Source organism: Artemia franciscana, chromosome 20 (genome assembly GCF_032884065.1).
Source record: "Artemia franciscana chromosome 20, ASM3288406v1, whole genome shotgun sequence".
Lineage (NCBI taxonomy): Eukaryota > Metazoa > Arthropoda > Branchiopoda > Anostraca > Artemiidae > Artemia > Artemia franciscana.
The window spans coordinates 35,342,898-35,358,835 of NC_088882.1; the positions used below are offsets into that span (position 1 = coordinate 35,342,898).

The 15,938-nt window shown below is 35.5% G+C and overlaps 1 protein-coding gene across 2 annotated transcripts in view; it reads left to right on the top strand.

The window, feature by feature from the left end:
• LOC136040181 (uncharacterized) overlaps window positions 1-15,938 on the top strand; it is an 86,971-nt gene that overhangs the window by 67,348 nt on the left and 3,685 nt on the right. For both annotated transcript variants that reach the window (XM_065724330.1, XM_065724331.1), the window contains exons 7-8: window positions 2,887-3,026; window positions 13,428-13,601. In XM_065724330.1, coding sequence (XP_065580402.1) covers window positions 2,887-3,026; window positions 13,428-13,601 — 314 coding nt within the window. The remainder of the gene's footprint in view (window positions 1-2,886; window positions 3,027-13,427; window positions 13,602-15,938) is intronic.

Below are 15,938 nucleotides of genomic sequence, written 5' to 3' on the forward strand. Positions count from 1 at the left end.
TGTGAAATCTGGACAAATAAACACTTACAGTCGAAGAGAAGTGGAGTAAATAAAAACTTTATTGCCACTCCTAGCGATTTGTCACCATTTCTAGCAATTTCTTATGTTGCCAAAAAACAATAATCACCAAATCAGTTCACAAATCACTAGATTATTGAAGAAAATCACTAAATCAACCAAAAAATCACTTCAGTATAGGTATTCCTTTTTTCATCTGTTGGCAACCCTGGTCGCATGCTGTTAGGACGGAGACAGAAGGGACGGAACTGACTTGCGTGCAACAACAGATTATTTATTTTTAATTGTCTTTTTATTCTCAAAATATTCGTTTCATTTTTGTTGCGTGATTTTTTTATACAATTTTTTTTTTCGGAACTTGAAATTAGTAAATGGGTCGCTTAGTGCCCCATTGGTCGTAGGTTTCCGGCTCCTGGTATAGACGCTAGTGTTTTGTTCTTCGTGACTTTAACTACTGAGTTCATGGTTGGGTATAATGTTTCGGTGTTTGAAAAGAAGGAATTGCTTGAAACGTTCTTACAATACTGCCATCTAATTGTCTTTTTAGGAGTAATATTTGCTGTAGAGAAATGTAGATGACGTGGTGAATGTGTATTGTTCGTAAAATAAATAATTTGTATAATGACTTTTGGATACAAGCGGCTTGACTACTGTACCAAACAAGTCAAAGTATTACGTGTTTGATTACTTGCTGATGAAACTGAGGGTACTAGCACGAACAAGCTAAAGCAGGAAATTGGTTCAAAGCCGTTACTGAGCTCTACTGCTGCACCATATTCCATAATCCCAAAAAGCTGTTTGTTGTTTTTGAACTTACGCTCCCTGCTTCTGTCCTGTTTATATGGCACTTGGTTTTTACCAAGTGACGTATAGAGATCGCAATTTCTGTCCTTCGGTCTATCGGTCTGCCTGTCTGTCGGTCCAGACTTTGCTAATTCGGGCACTTACCAATAATTTAGGACGATGAAAGTTGGCAGGCGCGTCAGGGACCAGACTAGATTAAATTAGAAATAATCGCTTCCCAGATTTGACCATCTGGTGGGAGGAGCGAGCGAACCATATAGTTGAGAAGAATTTTATTTGCCGATAAACCTAATGATTGTTCTTCTTAACTGTGGCTTGATGGTCTAGTGGTATGATTCTCGCTTAGGGTGCGAGAGGTTTCAGATTCGAATCCCGAACCATCCCAATTTTTACATGGAGAAGATCCGAAACTAGATACATGATCTGGACCGAACCAGATTAAATTAGAAATAGTCTCTTCCCCGATTCGACCATCTGGTGGGAAGTGGAAGGACGGTTAATTTGGAAAAATTTGAAAAAATGATGTGTTTTTAACTTACGAAGGAGTGATCGGATCTTAATTAAATTTGATATTTAGAAGAACCTTGTGTCTCAGAGCTCTCATTTTAAATCCCGACCGGATCCGGTGACATTGGGGGGAATTGGAGAGGAAAACTGGAAATCTTGGAAAACCCTTAGAGTGGAAAGATCGGCATGAAACTTGGTGGGAAGAATAAGCACAAGTCCTAGATACGTGAGTGATATAACCAGACCAGATCAGTTCTTTTTGGGGGAAGGGGGGTTTCTAGTGCTTTGGCGGATTCGGTGTTTATGGACCTGCTAGGACGATGGAAATTGGTAAGCTGTCAGGGACCTGCACAAATTCATTTGATAACAGTCGTTTCCCAATTCGACCATCTGGGGGGGGGAGGGAGGGGAAATTGTGAAAATTGAGGTATGTTTATCTCACAAATGGGTGATCGGATCTTAGTCGAACTTGATGTATAGAAATATATCATGTCTCAGATCATCCATAGTCAGTTCGGATCGAATCCAGGGACATTGGGGGGTGGAGGAGGGGGGGACAGAAATCTTGGAAAATGCTTTTAGAGGAGAGATCGGGATGAAATTTGATGGAAAGAATAAGCACAAGTTGTGGATACGTGATTAACACAACCGGACCAGATCCGATCTCTGTGGGGAAGTTGGGGGGATTTCTAGGCCTTTGGCGAGTTCGAGGGTAAGTTAAAGCTCTAGATACGTGATTGACATGACCGGATCGGATCCAATTTTTCGTCACAAGTGCCACATGAGCTCTTAGCTCTTGTCGTTTTTGTTTTTTACTCCGGCTTGTGATTTTTTTTTTAGATATGTATATGTTATAACCTTACTGCTGTGATTAGTATTAAAATTTTCCTGAAAATTCCTCCCACCTGTCAAAAGGATTCGAATTTTTTTGATTAAGTTTTGAATTTTGTCGACCGTTTTAACATATTTGACAAATATTTCCCAAGTAATTCCCTACAGTATAATTTAAAAGTTGCATGAAATTAATTGATTTGATTGTTTGGTTAGTTTACTTTATTAGTCTGACAGTGTGAAATCTAAATTACCAGTTTAATTTTCCAAGGCCTCTGATTCTGAAAGCACTTGTCAGTCCTAGCAAGTGGATAGGATATTTTACTTCAGTCATTTATTCCTTTTTTCCTTTATTAATTAGTCACTTATAGTTGATTTGATTAATTGATTAATTTTTGACAAAAAATGGTCTATAATTATCTCAGTATTTACCTAAAAGGAATGGTTCGTTATATTGTGCACGATCCTTCAAATTCCATGCCTTTACTAGCTACTAAAAAACTATCTAGCTACTAAAAACTCAGGCACACAAGTCAGAATACCACAAGTGGTATGTGACACGACATGCCACGAATAGACGATTTACCCAGATCAGTTGGTTCTGTTGGATTTCGTTGAACTTGTTAAGGGATCAGCCAGACAGGTTCTTAAATTTTAATATTAAATATCTTAAATTATTAAATGTTAATATTTAATATTTATCAATTTTTTATTCTCTTTTTTTAGTGTCGGACAGGATGATAGCAATCGCAAAAAGAAAGATGTACAACTTCAACGTTGAAGTTCAGAAGGCTAGCGTAATAAAGAAAAAGAAATTTACCCCCACGGATTTGAAGAAAAAATTTGGAGATATTCTTTTGGCAGAGGTAAAATACCCTTTCCTTTGTTGTTTTTTAGTTTAGGTTTTGTTTTTGAAGCCAAGTACCATTTATTATTAATTGATATAAAAGCGTTGAGATTAACAGGGAAAAAAGAAGTGAGGGAGTGAAGTATGACGTTTTGAATTCAATTGAGTAGAAGAGGATTTTGCACATCATTTTTGGCTTTAGGTAGCCAATTATGATCTATCGGTAGTAGGTATGGCATGTTAAAACACTGAGTGACAATTGCTATCTCTAGATTTTGAAATATTTTTTTTTTGTATTTTCGTAAAAAAAAAATCTTAAAAAAATGCCCCTGGCATTCTTCAAAGTGTGACGTTTTGAATTCAGTTGAGTAGAGGAGGATTTTGCACAGCATTTTTGGCTTTATGTAGCCAATTATGATCTATTGGTAGTAGGTATGGCATGTTAAAACACTGAGTGACAGTTGCTATCTCTAGATTTTGAAATACTTTTTTTGTATTTTCCTAAAAAAAATCTTTAAAAAATCCCCCTTTCTCTGGATTTGTAAAGTGGATTTTATGTATTTCCATAAAAAAAAAAATAATGCAACCATTGCATCCTACATCTTCGTGAATTTCTTGCTCTGGTTTCTTCAAACATTTAGTTGTCTTATTACCTTGTGGCATCCTTTGAGTCAGTGCTGTCACTTATTCGAAGTACTTTTACTTGAAGTACTACTTAATTAAAATTTTCCGTTACTTGTACTTGTACTTAAGTAAAAATTCTAGGGTGTACTTATTACTTGATACTTAAGTAAGATTACGAAATACTTATTACTTAAGATACTTTTAATGTACTTGTTTTTCAAATACTTTACCTTTGATACGAAAATTTTGTGTGTTTGTGCTTCGGCAATGTACAAGAAAACATCACCTTTAGATTTAGAGCAAACTCAGATATAGCTTTTGTGTGTCTGTGCTTTGGCAATGTATAAGAAAACATCATCCTTTAGATTTAGAGTAAACTCAGATATACCTCCCTGTCCTATTTTTGGATATGAAATAAGGTATTTGTTTTTGACAAAAAAAAATTATAGTATTATTAACACTTGGTTTAATTTTTGTTTAAAAGTTATATAACAAAGAAAATTGAAATTATTTCGCAGTTCACTGGTCGACAGTGAGCTAAAATCCCTTGTTTTGTGCTAAATGTTGCATGCTATAGTCCATTTTGGCTTATATTTCTACCATTAATGTTTAAGTTTTGTCATCTCGTCAACTGAACCAGATTTCTACCATTTCATCATCTTCAGGACCATATTATTGGTAAAACTACTGAAGCTATGAATCTTTGCCCATCTAAATGTTGTCTGCAATAAACAAGTCTAGGTAATTCTAGCAGGATCCAATGCAGTGGTATTTTGTCAAATTCGTTTCAGCAAATTCAGGTATTCAGACGAATCTGACTTCAGATTTGTCACTCCATTCATAAGTTATAGGCCCTACTAAATTAAAGGAAAACTCAACTTTCTTAAGACTTGAGACCCTCTCGCTCTTGCCCTATTTGAGATAGGGTTTGTGATACAGGAGCTTGATATGAGCCCTGATCTTAGGCATCTTTGGTCTAGTTTAGATTCGGTTCCGTTACTCCATTGGCAAGTTATACTAAATTAAACAGAAAATTTAAATTTTTCAGGAATTAAAACCCACTCCCCCTTGTTATATTTAAGCTAGGGTCTTTATCTCAAAACTTGATATGTGTCATGGTCTTAGGCCTCTTTGGTTCAATTTTAATTCAGACCCATCACTCCATTCGCAAGTTCCTCTGAATTAAACGAAAAACTGTTTTTAGCAGGTAAAGCCCTCTCCCCCCTGTTTTATTTGAGCAAGGGTCTTCATCTTTCAACTTGATGTATCTCATGATCCTTGGCACCAAACCTGGCCATCAAAATTTTCATCCAAATCCAACCAACGTTTCTCCCTGTATACGTGATTATACAGACGGACGGACAGACGGATTTTACAGCGTCTTAGGTAGCCATGTTGGCTAATTGGATCCAAAACAAGAAAAACAATGGCATATCATCATGCACGTATCATCAGCTATTTGGACAGTGGAAAATATCCATCAAGATAGGTTTTTTAGATCCGTCTGTCTGTCCGTCCGTCTGTGCAATCGAGTATAGCGGATTTGTATTGAAATTGAACTATTTGGATTAAAATTGAGCTTATTTAGGGCGATGGGGCTTTAAGTGTTAAAAAAAAATTCGAGTTTTTCATTTAATTCACTGTAACTTGCATATGGAGATGAATTTCGATGAAAACTGAATAAAGATGCCTAAGAGTAGGATATGCATTGAGTTCTTGGATGGAGACCCAAGCTTAATTAAAAGTTGAGTTTTTCACTTAATTCAGTGTAGCTTGCGAGAGATTGATGGATCTCAGTGAATATTGAACTAAAGTAGCCTAAGACCGTGACAGGCATCAAGTTTTGAGATGAAAACCCTAGCTCAAATAGAACGAGGGAGAGAGGGTTTAAGTGCTGAAAAAAGTCAAGCTTTTGGTTTAATTTAGTATAACTTGCGAATGGAGCAACGGATCCAAATGAAAGCTAGACCAAAGATGACTTGGATCAGGGCTCATATCGAGCTCTGGTATCACAAGCCATATCTAAAATAGGGTGAGGGGGTTTCAGGTTTTAAGAAAGTCGAGTTTTCCTTCAGTTTAGTAGGGCCTATAACTACTTCTACCCATGGCTTGCCCAAAGCCTGGAAATAACCCTTTTCCATAATAAGTCATACTGAAGCCAACCTTCAATCAAATATTCCGTCCCCAGAGAAAAATTATTTTGTATGGTACTTGGTATTTACCAAGTGACATACAGTGATTGCAAATTCTGTAGGTCTGTCGGTCTGTCAGTTCCGGTCTTGCTAGTTTAGGCTTTTCCAGATAAGCTAGGACGACGAAATTTGGCAGGCGTATCAGGGACCAGACCAGATTACATTTGAACTAGTTGTTCCCCGATTCGACTATCTGGGGAGGGGAGTGGGAGGACGGTTAATTTGGAAAAATTAGATCGGATCTTAATTAAATTTGATATTTAGATGGATATCATGTCTCAGAGCTCTTACTTTATATTCCGACCGGATCAGGTGACATTTGAGGGGGAAACCTAAAATCTTGGAAAATTCTTAGAGTGGAGGGATCGGGACGAAACTTAAAGGGAAAAATAAGCACAAGTCCTAGATACGTGATTGAAATAAACACAACGAATTCACTCTCTTTTGGGGAGTGGGGGGGAGGGTTAATTCTGAAAAATTAAAAAAAAATGAGTTATTTTTAACTTATGAAGGAGTGATCGGATCTTGAATTTCATCGGATGAAATTTCATATTAGAAGGACCTCATAACTTAAATCTCATGTTTTAAATCCCGACCAGATCCAGTGTCATTGGGGGGATTTGGTGGGGGGGCGGAAATATTGGAAAACGCTTAGAGTGGAGTAATCAGGATGAAACTTGGTGGGAAGAATAAGCACAAGTCCTAGATACGTGATTGACATAACCGAAATGGATTCGCTCTCTTTGGGGGAGTTTGAGGGGGTGTTAATTCGACAACATTAAAAAAATTGAGGTATTTTTAACTTAAAAGCGGGTGACCGTTCGTGAGGTATTTTTGAATTTGATATTAAGAAGAAACTCATGTCTCAGATCTCTTATTTTAAACGCCGACCAGTTCTGGTGACATTGGGGGAAAGTTGGAGAGGGAAACCGGAAATCTTGGAAAACGCTTAGAGTGGAGAGATCGGGATGAAACTCGGTGGCTAGAATAAGCTAATGTCGTAGATACATGATTGACGAAACCGGACTGGATCCACTCTCTTTGGGATAGTTAAGGGGTCCAGTGCTTTGGTGAGTTCGGTACTTCTGGACGTGCTAGGACAATAAAATTGGTAGGTGTGGAAGGGACCTGCACAAATTGACTTGATAAAGTTTGTTTCCCCGATTCAACCATCTGGGGGGGGGGTGCTGAAGGGAGAGGAAAAATTAGAAAAATGAGGCATTTTTAACTTGCGAGTGGGTGATGGGATCTTAATGAATTTTGATATTTAAAAGGACCTTGTGTCTCAGAGCTCTTATTTCAAATGCCGACCAGCATTAAGCCTCTGATTTTTCTTTTAAATTAATCTATTGATTCTTGTAACTTTGCTAGAGCTCATGCCATATGAGCTCTTGGCTCTTCCGACCTCGTCACAAGTGCCATATGAGCTCTTAGCTCTTATTTTATTCCTTTTTTTTCAAAAGATTTTTGACTTAGTCTCATGGTTTTTGCCACTTCATGGTGTGAAAACTGCTGTTAGAAATAGGTAAGTTGCAACTTCTGCCGTATTGTCTTCTAGTATATTTAAATGTTTGCTTGCATCGTTCCTGCGTCTCCTTAAAAGTTCTGTTTCTTACGGTAATATTGGTTTGTCTTCTGTTGCATATGCAGACGACGTTCTTCTTGTTGCCCGGACTCGCCGTGGATTGCTTTATAATTTTACTATATTAACCAATGAACTATCTCAGATTGGACCGTCAGTTAATGCGTCTAAATGCGAGTTTATTTGTTTTAATAGCCGTTATGTGGTTGCCCCATTCGTTGCTGGGACTGCAATTCTGCCATGTTCTTCTTTAGTTAGTTGGCTTAGTCTGTGTTTCGGTCCAGCCCTTTCCACTACCTTTTCATCCCTAGTGAATCAAGCCGTGAAAAACCTACGCGTCGCTTACGGAAAAATATTCCCAACAAAAGCCGTTACTACCGCAACGGTTTGTGCATGATTTATAACACTTATTGCGCCCCTGTGCTTTTTTTTTTATCAGGCATGGCTCATCTGTTTCGTAAGAAAAATTCCCATATTCTACGTGCGGCTTATTTCAGATATTGCAAATTCCTCCTCCGGCTTCCTAGATGGCACCAAAACAGAAAAATAATTGCTCGATTTGGTTTAATAGACGTGCCTTCTTGGATTCGGTCTTCCAGTGATAATTTATGTAAAAAGACTATCTACTTTATTATCTACTTTTATATATATATATATATATATATATATATATATATATATATATATATATATATATATATATATATATATATATGTATATAGAATAAATACTTGAAGTAACACTTAAGTACAATTTTGGCAAGTAATTCATATTTGATACTTAAGTAAGAATTTGGAAAGTACTTATTACTTGATATTTAAGTAAAAAAAATAATGAGTACTTAATACTTGATACTTAAGTAAAAATTTGGAGTACTTGTTGCAGCACTGCTTTGAGTACCTTGTGGCATCAATTATTTATTACCTTGTGGCAGCGCAGTGGATAAGGCAGTCAAGTTTAAGAGTTATTCGGTTCATTTCCTCGTGTCGCAAGACTTTTGATAAGACAACCCGTTAAGTACCGTACAAATAGATTTATAAACTCTGTCAAGCCATATTTTGTTAAGTGCATTTAACAAATGATCTTTTTTGTAATTTTTTTTTCTCCTTTTCTATTTCCTTTGTGATTGTAAAAGTAGCATAATCTAGCGTCTATTTTTGATTGCTACGATAGTTATTTAAATAAACGAATTACGAATTAAGTTAATTAATTACAAAGTAATCTATGTATGGACACAAACGTACGTTGTAGGCTTGCAAAGCCTTATGATGAACGGCCGCAATCCTCTTTAAATAAATTCGTTTTAATTGTTCTGTAGAGTTTCATAATATACCGACTTTATAAGTCACATATTAGATAGATAGTTTATAGATAAATTGGCTATCTCGGTATTTTTGCTCGACATTTGTTTATCAGTGAAATAAAATTATTTCAAAAACCTGTAAATGCAAAGTTTTGTTAAGATTTTTTTTTCTGTTAAGACTTTCAATGTGCTAAGTTTTGTAATTATGAGTCTATGAGCAATTACAGTTGCAATTCAAGAAGTTATAGGGTCCAGTGTGGAGTTCCACAAGGCTGTGCTTTGGCCACTACTATTCCTGAATTTTGTAGATACATAGCCTTTTATATCGCTGGGGCATTAATTAAGTCATTTGCTAATGACACTCTCTTTACATTAACATCAGCTTTTATATATCTTTTGATTGAAAAACCTAATAAGAAGCCCTGGATAAATCAGTAAATTCCATGAGGTTTAGCTTTCTATATGTTATTTTTTTATGACGAAATTAATGACTTTTAGTGGGATTAGTACTCCTTGTTTTAGAAAATAAAATTTGTCTGAGAGTTGCTTTACCAACTAATACTTTGAATATTCATAATTTGAAATAATACTGAGTAGTTTGGTTTGGAAGGTTTGGAACGGGGGTTAGTGGCGTGACTCTGTAAGCTCATCCAGAGTCGACCCAGTCCTAAATGGGCACCTGGAGGAATCTGGGAGGGGGAAACATGGGAAGCGTCAGATGATTTCCCCCCAACCACGCATGGCACTCTCTGCCGAAGTATCGAATCAGGAAATCAGTACTCTACAACGTAGACCATTGGTCAGCATGCGAAAAAGTTTTTTTTTTTTTAAGTTTGAATCGATTTTCAGCGGAATACTTTTAGAAAATTTTTAGCTAAGAATTCTTCGAGATATTTTCTGATGCTCAGGGTAGCCTACACATTAAAGATCTTTGTTTCTCCATTTTGCGGTACCACAGGCGGGAAATTCTCTTCCAGAGGGTATAAGCTAATAGATAACGTTCGCCAGTTTAAGAGTAGGTACCCCCTTCGTATAGTAACACTGTGGGTCCTTAAGGTTGTAAAAATTTCAATAATCTAAATAATATGAAAGCTATGAATTGGAATATTACAAAACGAAAAAAGTATTATCGTATTAACATTTTGACTGATGAATTCTGATGTTTTGGACTGGATTTGTTAGGGGTCTTAAAAACTCGTTTCCTAGTATTAAGAAACTTAAAAATATGAGCAATAGAATTTTTTATTCAGGTAGGAAGGATGGTGGTACATTGGCAGGAATTAGAGCTCAGGCTGAATAAGTAAGCTTCGTAGTATTGCTTTAGTGAAGGTATTAATAATATAATTCTAGTCGCTTTTTTTATTACTAAAAAGGGCCTGATGTCAGTCATAGCCGACAATTCCGACTGAACCCACTGACGTAGATAAGATTTGTTTTTGAAAAATGGGTGTCATAATCCCAGATTGGCCGAATTTGTACAACAAACACAAAAAAGATTTTAAGAACAAAAAAAAACTATAAAAAGAAAGCTGAAAATATACAAAATAAGGATTTAAAAGTTGTATATCAACAATAACTATCGAAAACACATATTGATAATATATTGACAAAAGTTGTATATCGACAATAAAATGTGTAAAGAAACGTGGCGGGGGCTCACTTATTTAACATATCAACTGTAAAGGATGAGAGGATCTGTGGATGGGGTAAGAAGAGGGACCTTTTAAGGCGGAAAAATAGAGGCGAGGCCATAGGGGGAGAAATTCGATTAGAGAAAAGGGAGTTAGTCCATTTGCTTTGGAGGGTATTTTTTGGCAAAACGCAAGGAAGTTTCTGTTCTCCTTTCCTTGAGGGTGACCAGATTGGTTCTCCGAAGGAAGGAGATTTTAGGGACTTTGCCTTCATTGAAGATAATTCTTAGACACCTTTATGGACTGCCTCCATTCTTTCTGACGTTTCATTTGAGATACCAGGCTGCCAAAGAGGACAGGCATACTCAAGGATTTGACGCTCAAATGAGAGGAAAATTCTCAAACAAATGCCATTTAGGATATTTTATACTCTTTTTTAAAGGAGTTTAAGGAGGGAAAATGTGGCATTTGTATGTTTTAAAATATTATTAATATGATAATCGGATTTCAAATTCCTTGACATGGTATAGCACTAACTAACACTAAATTATCATAATTTTGACTTTAAAGGGTTGGATGATTCATGTGGTATTTATTCCAGGGTATCCATTAGGCTACTTTTTAAATTCTTAAACTTGTGTTTAAGAATGTTAAATCATCAACGTTTATATGTTTTCGGATATATTATATACATAGTTGCACTAAAATTCGCAAAAATGAAAAAAAAAACAACGGAAAAGAAAAATTATAATGAATAATCATTCATGAGTCAATAATTAAACTGTAATAAGTCAATGAAAAAGTTAAAAAAAAATAAAAACTGGCCAGGCTAAACTTAAACAAATACAAGTCAGAAAAAGAATTAAAAGGGATAATAAAAAAGTGTCAACAATTAAACTGCATAAAGTCAATAAAGAGCTAAAAAGATAAAAACTGGTCAAAAGGGGGGGGGGGAAATAAGTGAATAAATACAAAAAAGAGAACGAAATATAAAATACATATAAATTAAAGAAGAAACTAAAAAAAAAACAGGAGGAGAAACAAACTTTTTTTATATAAAAAAGGAGAGAAACAAAAGGGAGAAACTAGTGGGATATTTTATTCATTTTTTCTGTGATGAAGGGGACAAAACATTTTTCATATGTGGAAGTAACGCAGCGAATGAGGGACAAAATAGGGATGGGTTCAGAAACAGCTCGAGGTGGCCGTAATCTCGATGGGGAGTGACGTTTGACGAAAAAACTTGCCGTCCGAGTGTTTGTTATTGCATTTTTTTGTAAAACGGAGGCACAACGAAATCCTTCTCCGCTCAAGGGTTTCCAAACTAGCTTTTTTAGGAGCAGAGAGTATGACACCTTGCCTTCTTTGAAAATTATTCACAAGGATCTTTTGGATTGATACAATTTTTTCAGATTTTGCGCGAGAGATACTAGGATGCCAAACTGGACGAGTATATTCGAGATGCGGGCAGACAAAAGACGTGTAAATCGTTAAGGAGTGGGAATGGTGGACGCTTAATTTATTTAGGAGCTTAAGGAAGGCGATAGACACCTTAGCTCTATGGATGATTTCTTTAACGTGGATATCACACTTTAAATTTGAAGAAACTGTGACGCCAAGAATTTAGATGAGTACACATAAATTTTAAGTGGGGTGAGGATTTGAGGAAGCAAATCGGCATTATCATGGACTTAGAGGGGACTTAGATCATGGCATTATCATGGATACAATTTTGGAATATTATTGGAATACCAACTATTCAAGTTGCTTCAACAAATTACAAGTGCTTAATGTAGGACAGTTGCGTGACTACCAGTGAGGGATTTTTGCGTACCAATGTTGGAATTCTGTAAGGCCTGATTTTTTCGTTACAATTTTAGCGACAATACTGTCGTATATTAAGCACTTATAATTTGTTGAAGCAACTTGAATAGTTGGTGAGACCTTCCAGGTAGCCTTCAGTAAGACGTATGGCTTTGTTCTGAAGGATCTGAACCGTTAGAAACTTGTATAAAAATTACTTGACCATACTATGCATTCGTATGAAACATAGCGGTGAATCAAAGCTTGATATAATAAAAGTAATACCATGGAGAAAAAAAAATTCTTAATGCGTCAAATCGCACCAAGGCCACGGTGACGCTGGAACAACATCACCGTGACCTTTCCATGATAGATTGCAATCAATATAAAAACACAAACGTTAGATTTCCTGATGTTGCACAACGGGCTTATTTTTGAACATAATTCTACCATCAATATCATTGGATTTGCCTGCTCTAGAATACAATATAAAATTATTATTGGCAACATTTACTAGTAATAAACTTAAACTAGTAAATACGTAGAAACTTCTCAGCACATTAATAACTTTCGACACAAGACTATTTAAACAACGACTTTAAAACGTAACCGCAGTGTCATCAGCGGGTGACGTTAGGCAAAAATTTGGAAGATAAAACCTCATGCTATCTATATGAATCAGGTTGAGAAGTGGACCAAGGACTAACCCCTGTGGCCCACCACAAGAAACCTGATACAGCGAAAAAGAAACATCATCAATCATTACTTTAATAGAACTTTCATACAAATAGCTTTCAAAAACTCACTCCTTTAATATCTAAACATTCTAATCTTCGCAGTAAAATTTTAAAATTTACCGTATCAAATGCTTTCTTAAAATTAAAAAAAAACGTTAGGGGGGTCTCACCTTTTTCAAAACAATTGTTTACAAATCTACAAAATGGACGTCCCATGCCAACAAAATGCTAATTTCAAAGTGGAAAGGAAAAGTTATTTTCGGGGTAGATGGACCTATGTGGCACATAGTAGCACTTATTTCGGGGTGGCATAGCGTCCCTGTAATGTCCCTGTAATGTCCCTGTAATGTAGGTCCACATAGGAGAATTATAAATATCGTTTTTAATTTGTACTTTTATGTTGAGAAAAATACCTTCAGGTTGAGAATGTGGAGGTTAATAAATTCTGTAGTTTATAGTTGCGCTAATACTCCACCCCCACCTCGAACTTTTCAGTTTTGAATATAATTTCTGAAATGTATAAATATCAACTCAGTTTTTTCTTCAGGAAAGTGGCGTAGAACCAATAACCTCGGTAAGCGTAGCTGTTTCGCCAAAGCGGGTGGGTCGTCCCAGAGGTAGGAATGCTACGGTTATGAGAACGCCATCACTAGATTCCACTTTGGTAAGACCCACTCGCACTGCTGCCACTTTGGGTAGATCTGCCTCTGTGGCCAAAATGGTAAGTTACGAGTTTTTTCATTCGATTTGTGGATTCATAACTAGCGCCATGAATTAAGTACATTGATAAGGTTAGTGGTACTGAATAATTCCTAGGACCACTTATTCCCAGGTTCCCAGTTCCAAACTGGTAAGAAGAAAAAATGAGGAGAATTCTTACTAGTGAAAAAGGGGAATGACGAATATACAGAAGTTTCAGGTGAGCCCTCTGTCTGACTGTCTTCAGTGTTTAAAAGTAAATAAAGGGAAATTGCAAATAAGACAAAATAAGTCCAAATACAAAGTCTTAAGGACAAAATAAAAGCAAAGGAACGTCAAAACTAAAATGGCCCAAATCACCAAAATCACGAAATCACCAAAATCACCAGTGCTAAAAGTGCTCCAAGTCCCTAAAAAAGGAAGTTAACTTAGTAATTTGTTTTCGAGGTTTGCTTCGTTTTTCATTGACTGGACATATCCTCTTTTTTCATCTTCAGAATCTGCTTCATTTTGTGAATGGCATCTGTTTTATTATTAATTATCTCCAAATTAATAGGAACCGTACGGACTTTGAAACCGTATAATGCCATTCATCTGGACGTTTAGATCGTAAAGGTATATATTCCCTGTAAGTTAAGTGATTTTGCGACAAACCTTCAACTTTAATTTCAACTAAAAGGGCAAAGTACTTTTATCATTGCAATAAAAAAGTCTGATACGACTGTCGTTCAGAGTTAACAAATTTATTTTCAATTTATTAATTAATTAATTTTTTTCTAATTTGCTATTTTTATTGTTTAATTTTCTCATTCTTTAATCTATTCTATTAATTATTTAGTAATTTATTTATTATTTTCATTTAATAACTGTCCCCCCTATTCTATTAAAACAATTTAAAAAGTTACAAATTGATAACCATTAGACTATTTGTTTAAAATTTTGCGCCCCTAAAGTTTCTGCGCCCTGTGTAAATGCCCCCTTTGTCCCTTTTAAACCGCCGTTATGAGGATTACCTCCAATTCATTGATTAATCTGCTCCTTTTACCAATCCTATCCTAGGAACTCCAGTCCTAATATTAATTGTAAATTTAAGAAAAACATTAGGTGACGAAACAAACTTAGGAAAGATTATCTGACAATGACAATATCAACAAATTAAAAAATTTACACCTTATGTTATAACGGATTTAACAATATTCCATCTCTTTGGGGGAATTGGGGGGAGGGGTTCAATGATTTGGCGAGTTTGGTGCTTCTGGACGTGCTAGAACGATGAAAATAGGTAGGCGTGTCAGGGAGCTGCACAATTGACCTGATAAAGTCGTTTTCCCAGATTCAACCATCTAGGGGGCTAAAGGGAGAGGAAAAATTAAAAAAAAATTAGGTATTTATAACATACGAGTGGGTGATCGGATCTTAATGATTTGATATTTAGAAGGACATAGTGACTCAGAGCTCTTATTTTAAATCCTGACCGGCATTAAGCCTCTGATTTTCCTTTTAAATCAATCCATTGATTCTTAGAATTTTGTTAGAGCTCATACCATATGAGCTCTTGGCTCATAGCTCTTCTTGCCTCGTCACAAGTGCCATATGAACTCTTAGCTCTTGTTTATTTAATGTTTTGTTTTCCCTTCTTAATTTTCTCATCTGTATTTTTTTATGATTAGTGTGCCAAAAAAACCTTCGTTTTTAAGATTTGTAAAATTAAATTGTAATCTTCAAACGTATTTAATGCCAATTTAAATGCTACAGGCAAAGGAAGACAGAAGATTTTGCAATTTCTGATTCTAGTTTCTGGTCCATTGACTTGTTTTTAAAGTGTAGGTTCATTATTAGGTAAAGTAAGTTCAATGACATTGAGAGAAACTAAGTTTATTTTCTTTGATTGCTGTCATAAATTTAATTTATGACAAATTAATTTAAGTCAAATTAAATTTAATTTAAGTCAAATTCACCTGCATCTCCGTCCAAAGCCAGGTTTTTGAATAAGATTCGTTAATTCTAATATTTTTATGAAAATTTATTGTAAATCCCAGTTCTTGGAAATCAGAATAATATTTTCAACATAATAAATTGGCGTGGGAAATGGTAGCAGACATGAAATTTTCAGGTTGAGATTTATTCTTTAGGTTAATGAAATACATTTTTGATATTGTAGTAATCTAATTTTTAAATTCTGGTTAGGAAGTTCAACATAGGAGCATCTGCAAATACTAGCTCCAGTGCAGTTTGATTCATTCAAGAATTCAGAAAACTGCTTAAATTATTACTATTTTTTAGAGTAGGCTTTGACCCATTACTTTTTTAATTTTTTTTTTAGTTTTTCATTTGAAATTATTTTAGTTTAAGCTGGACA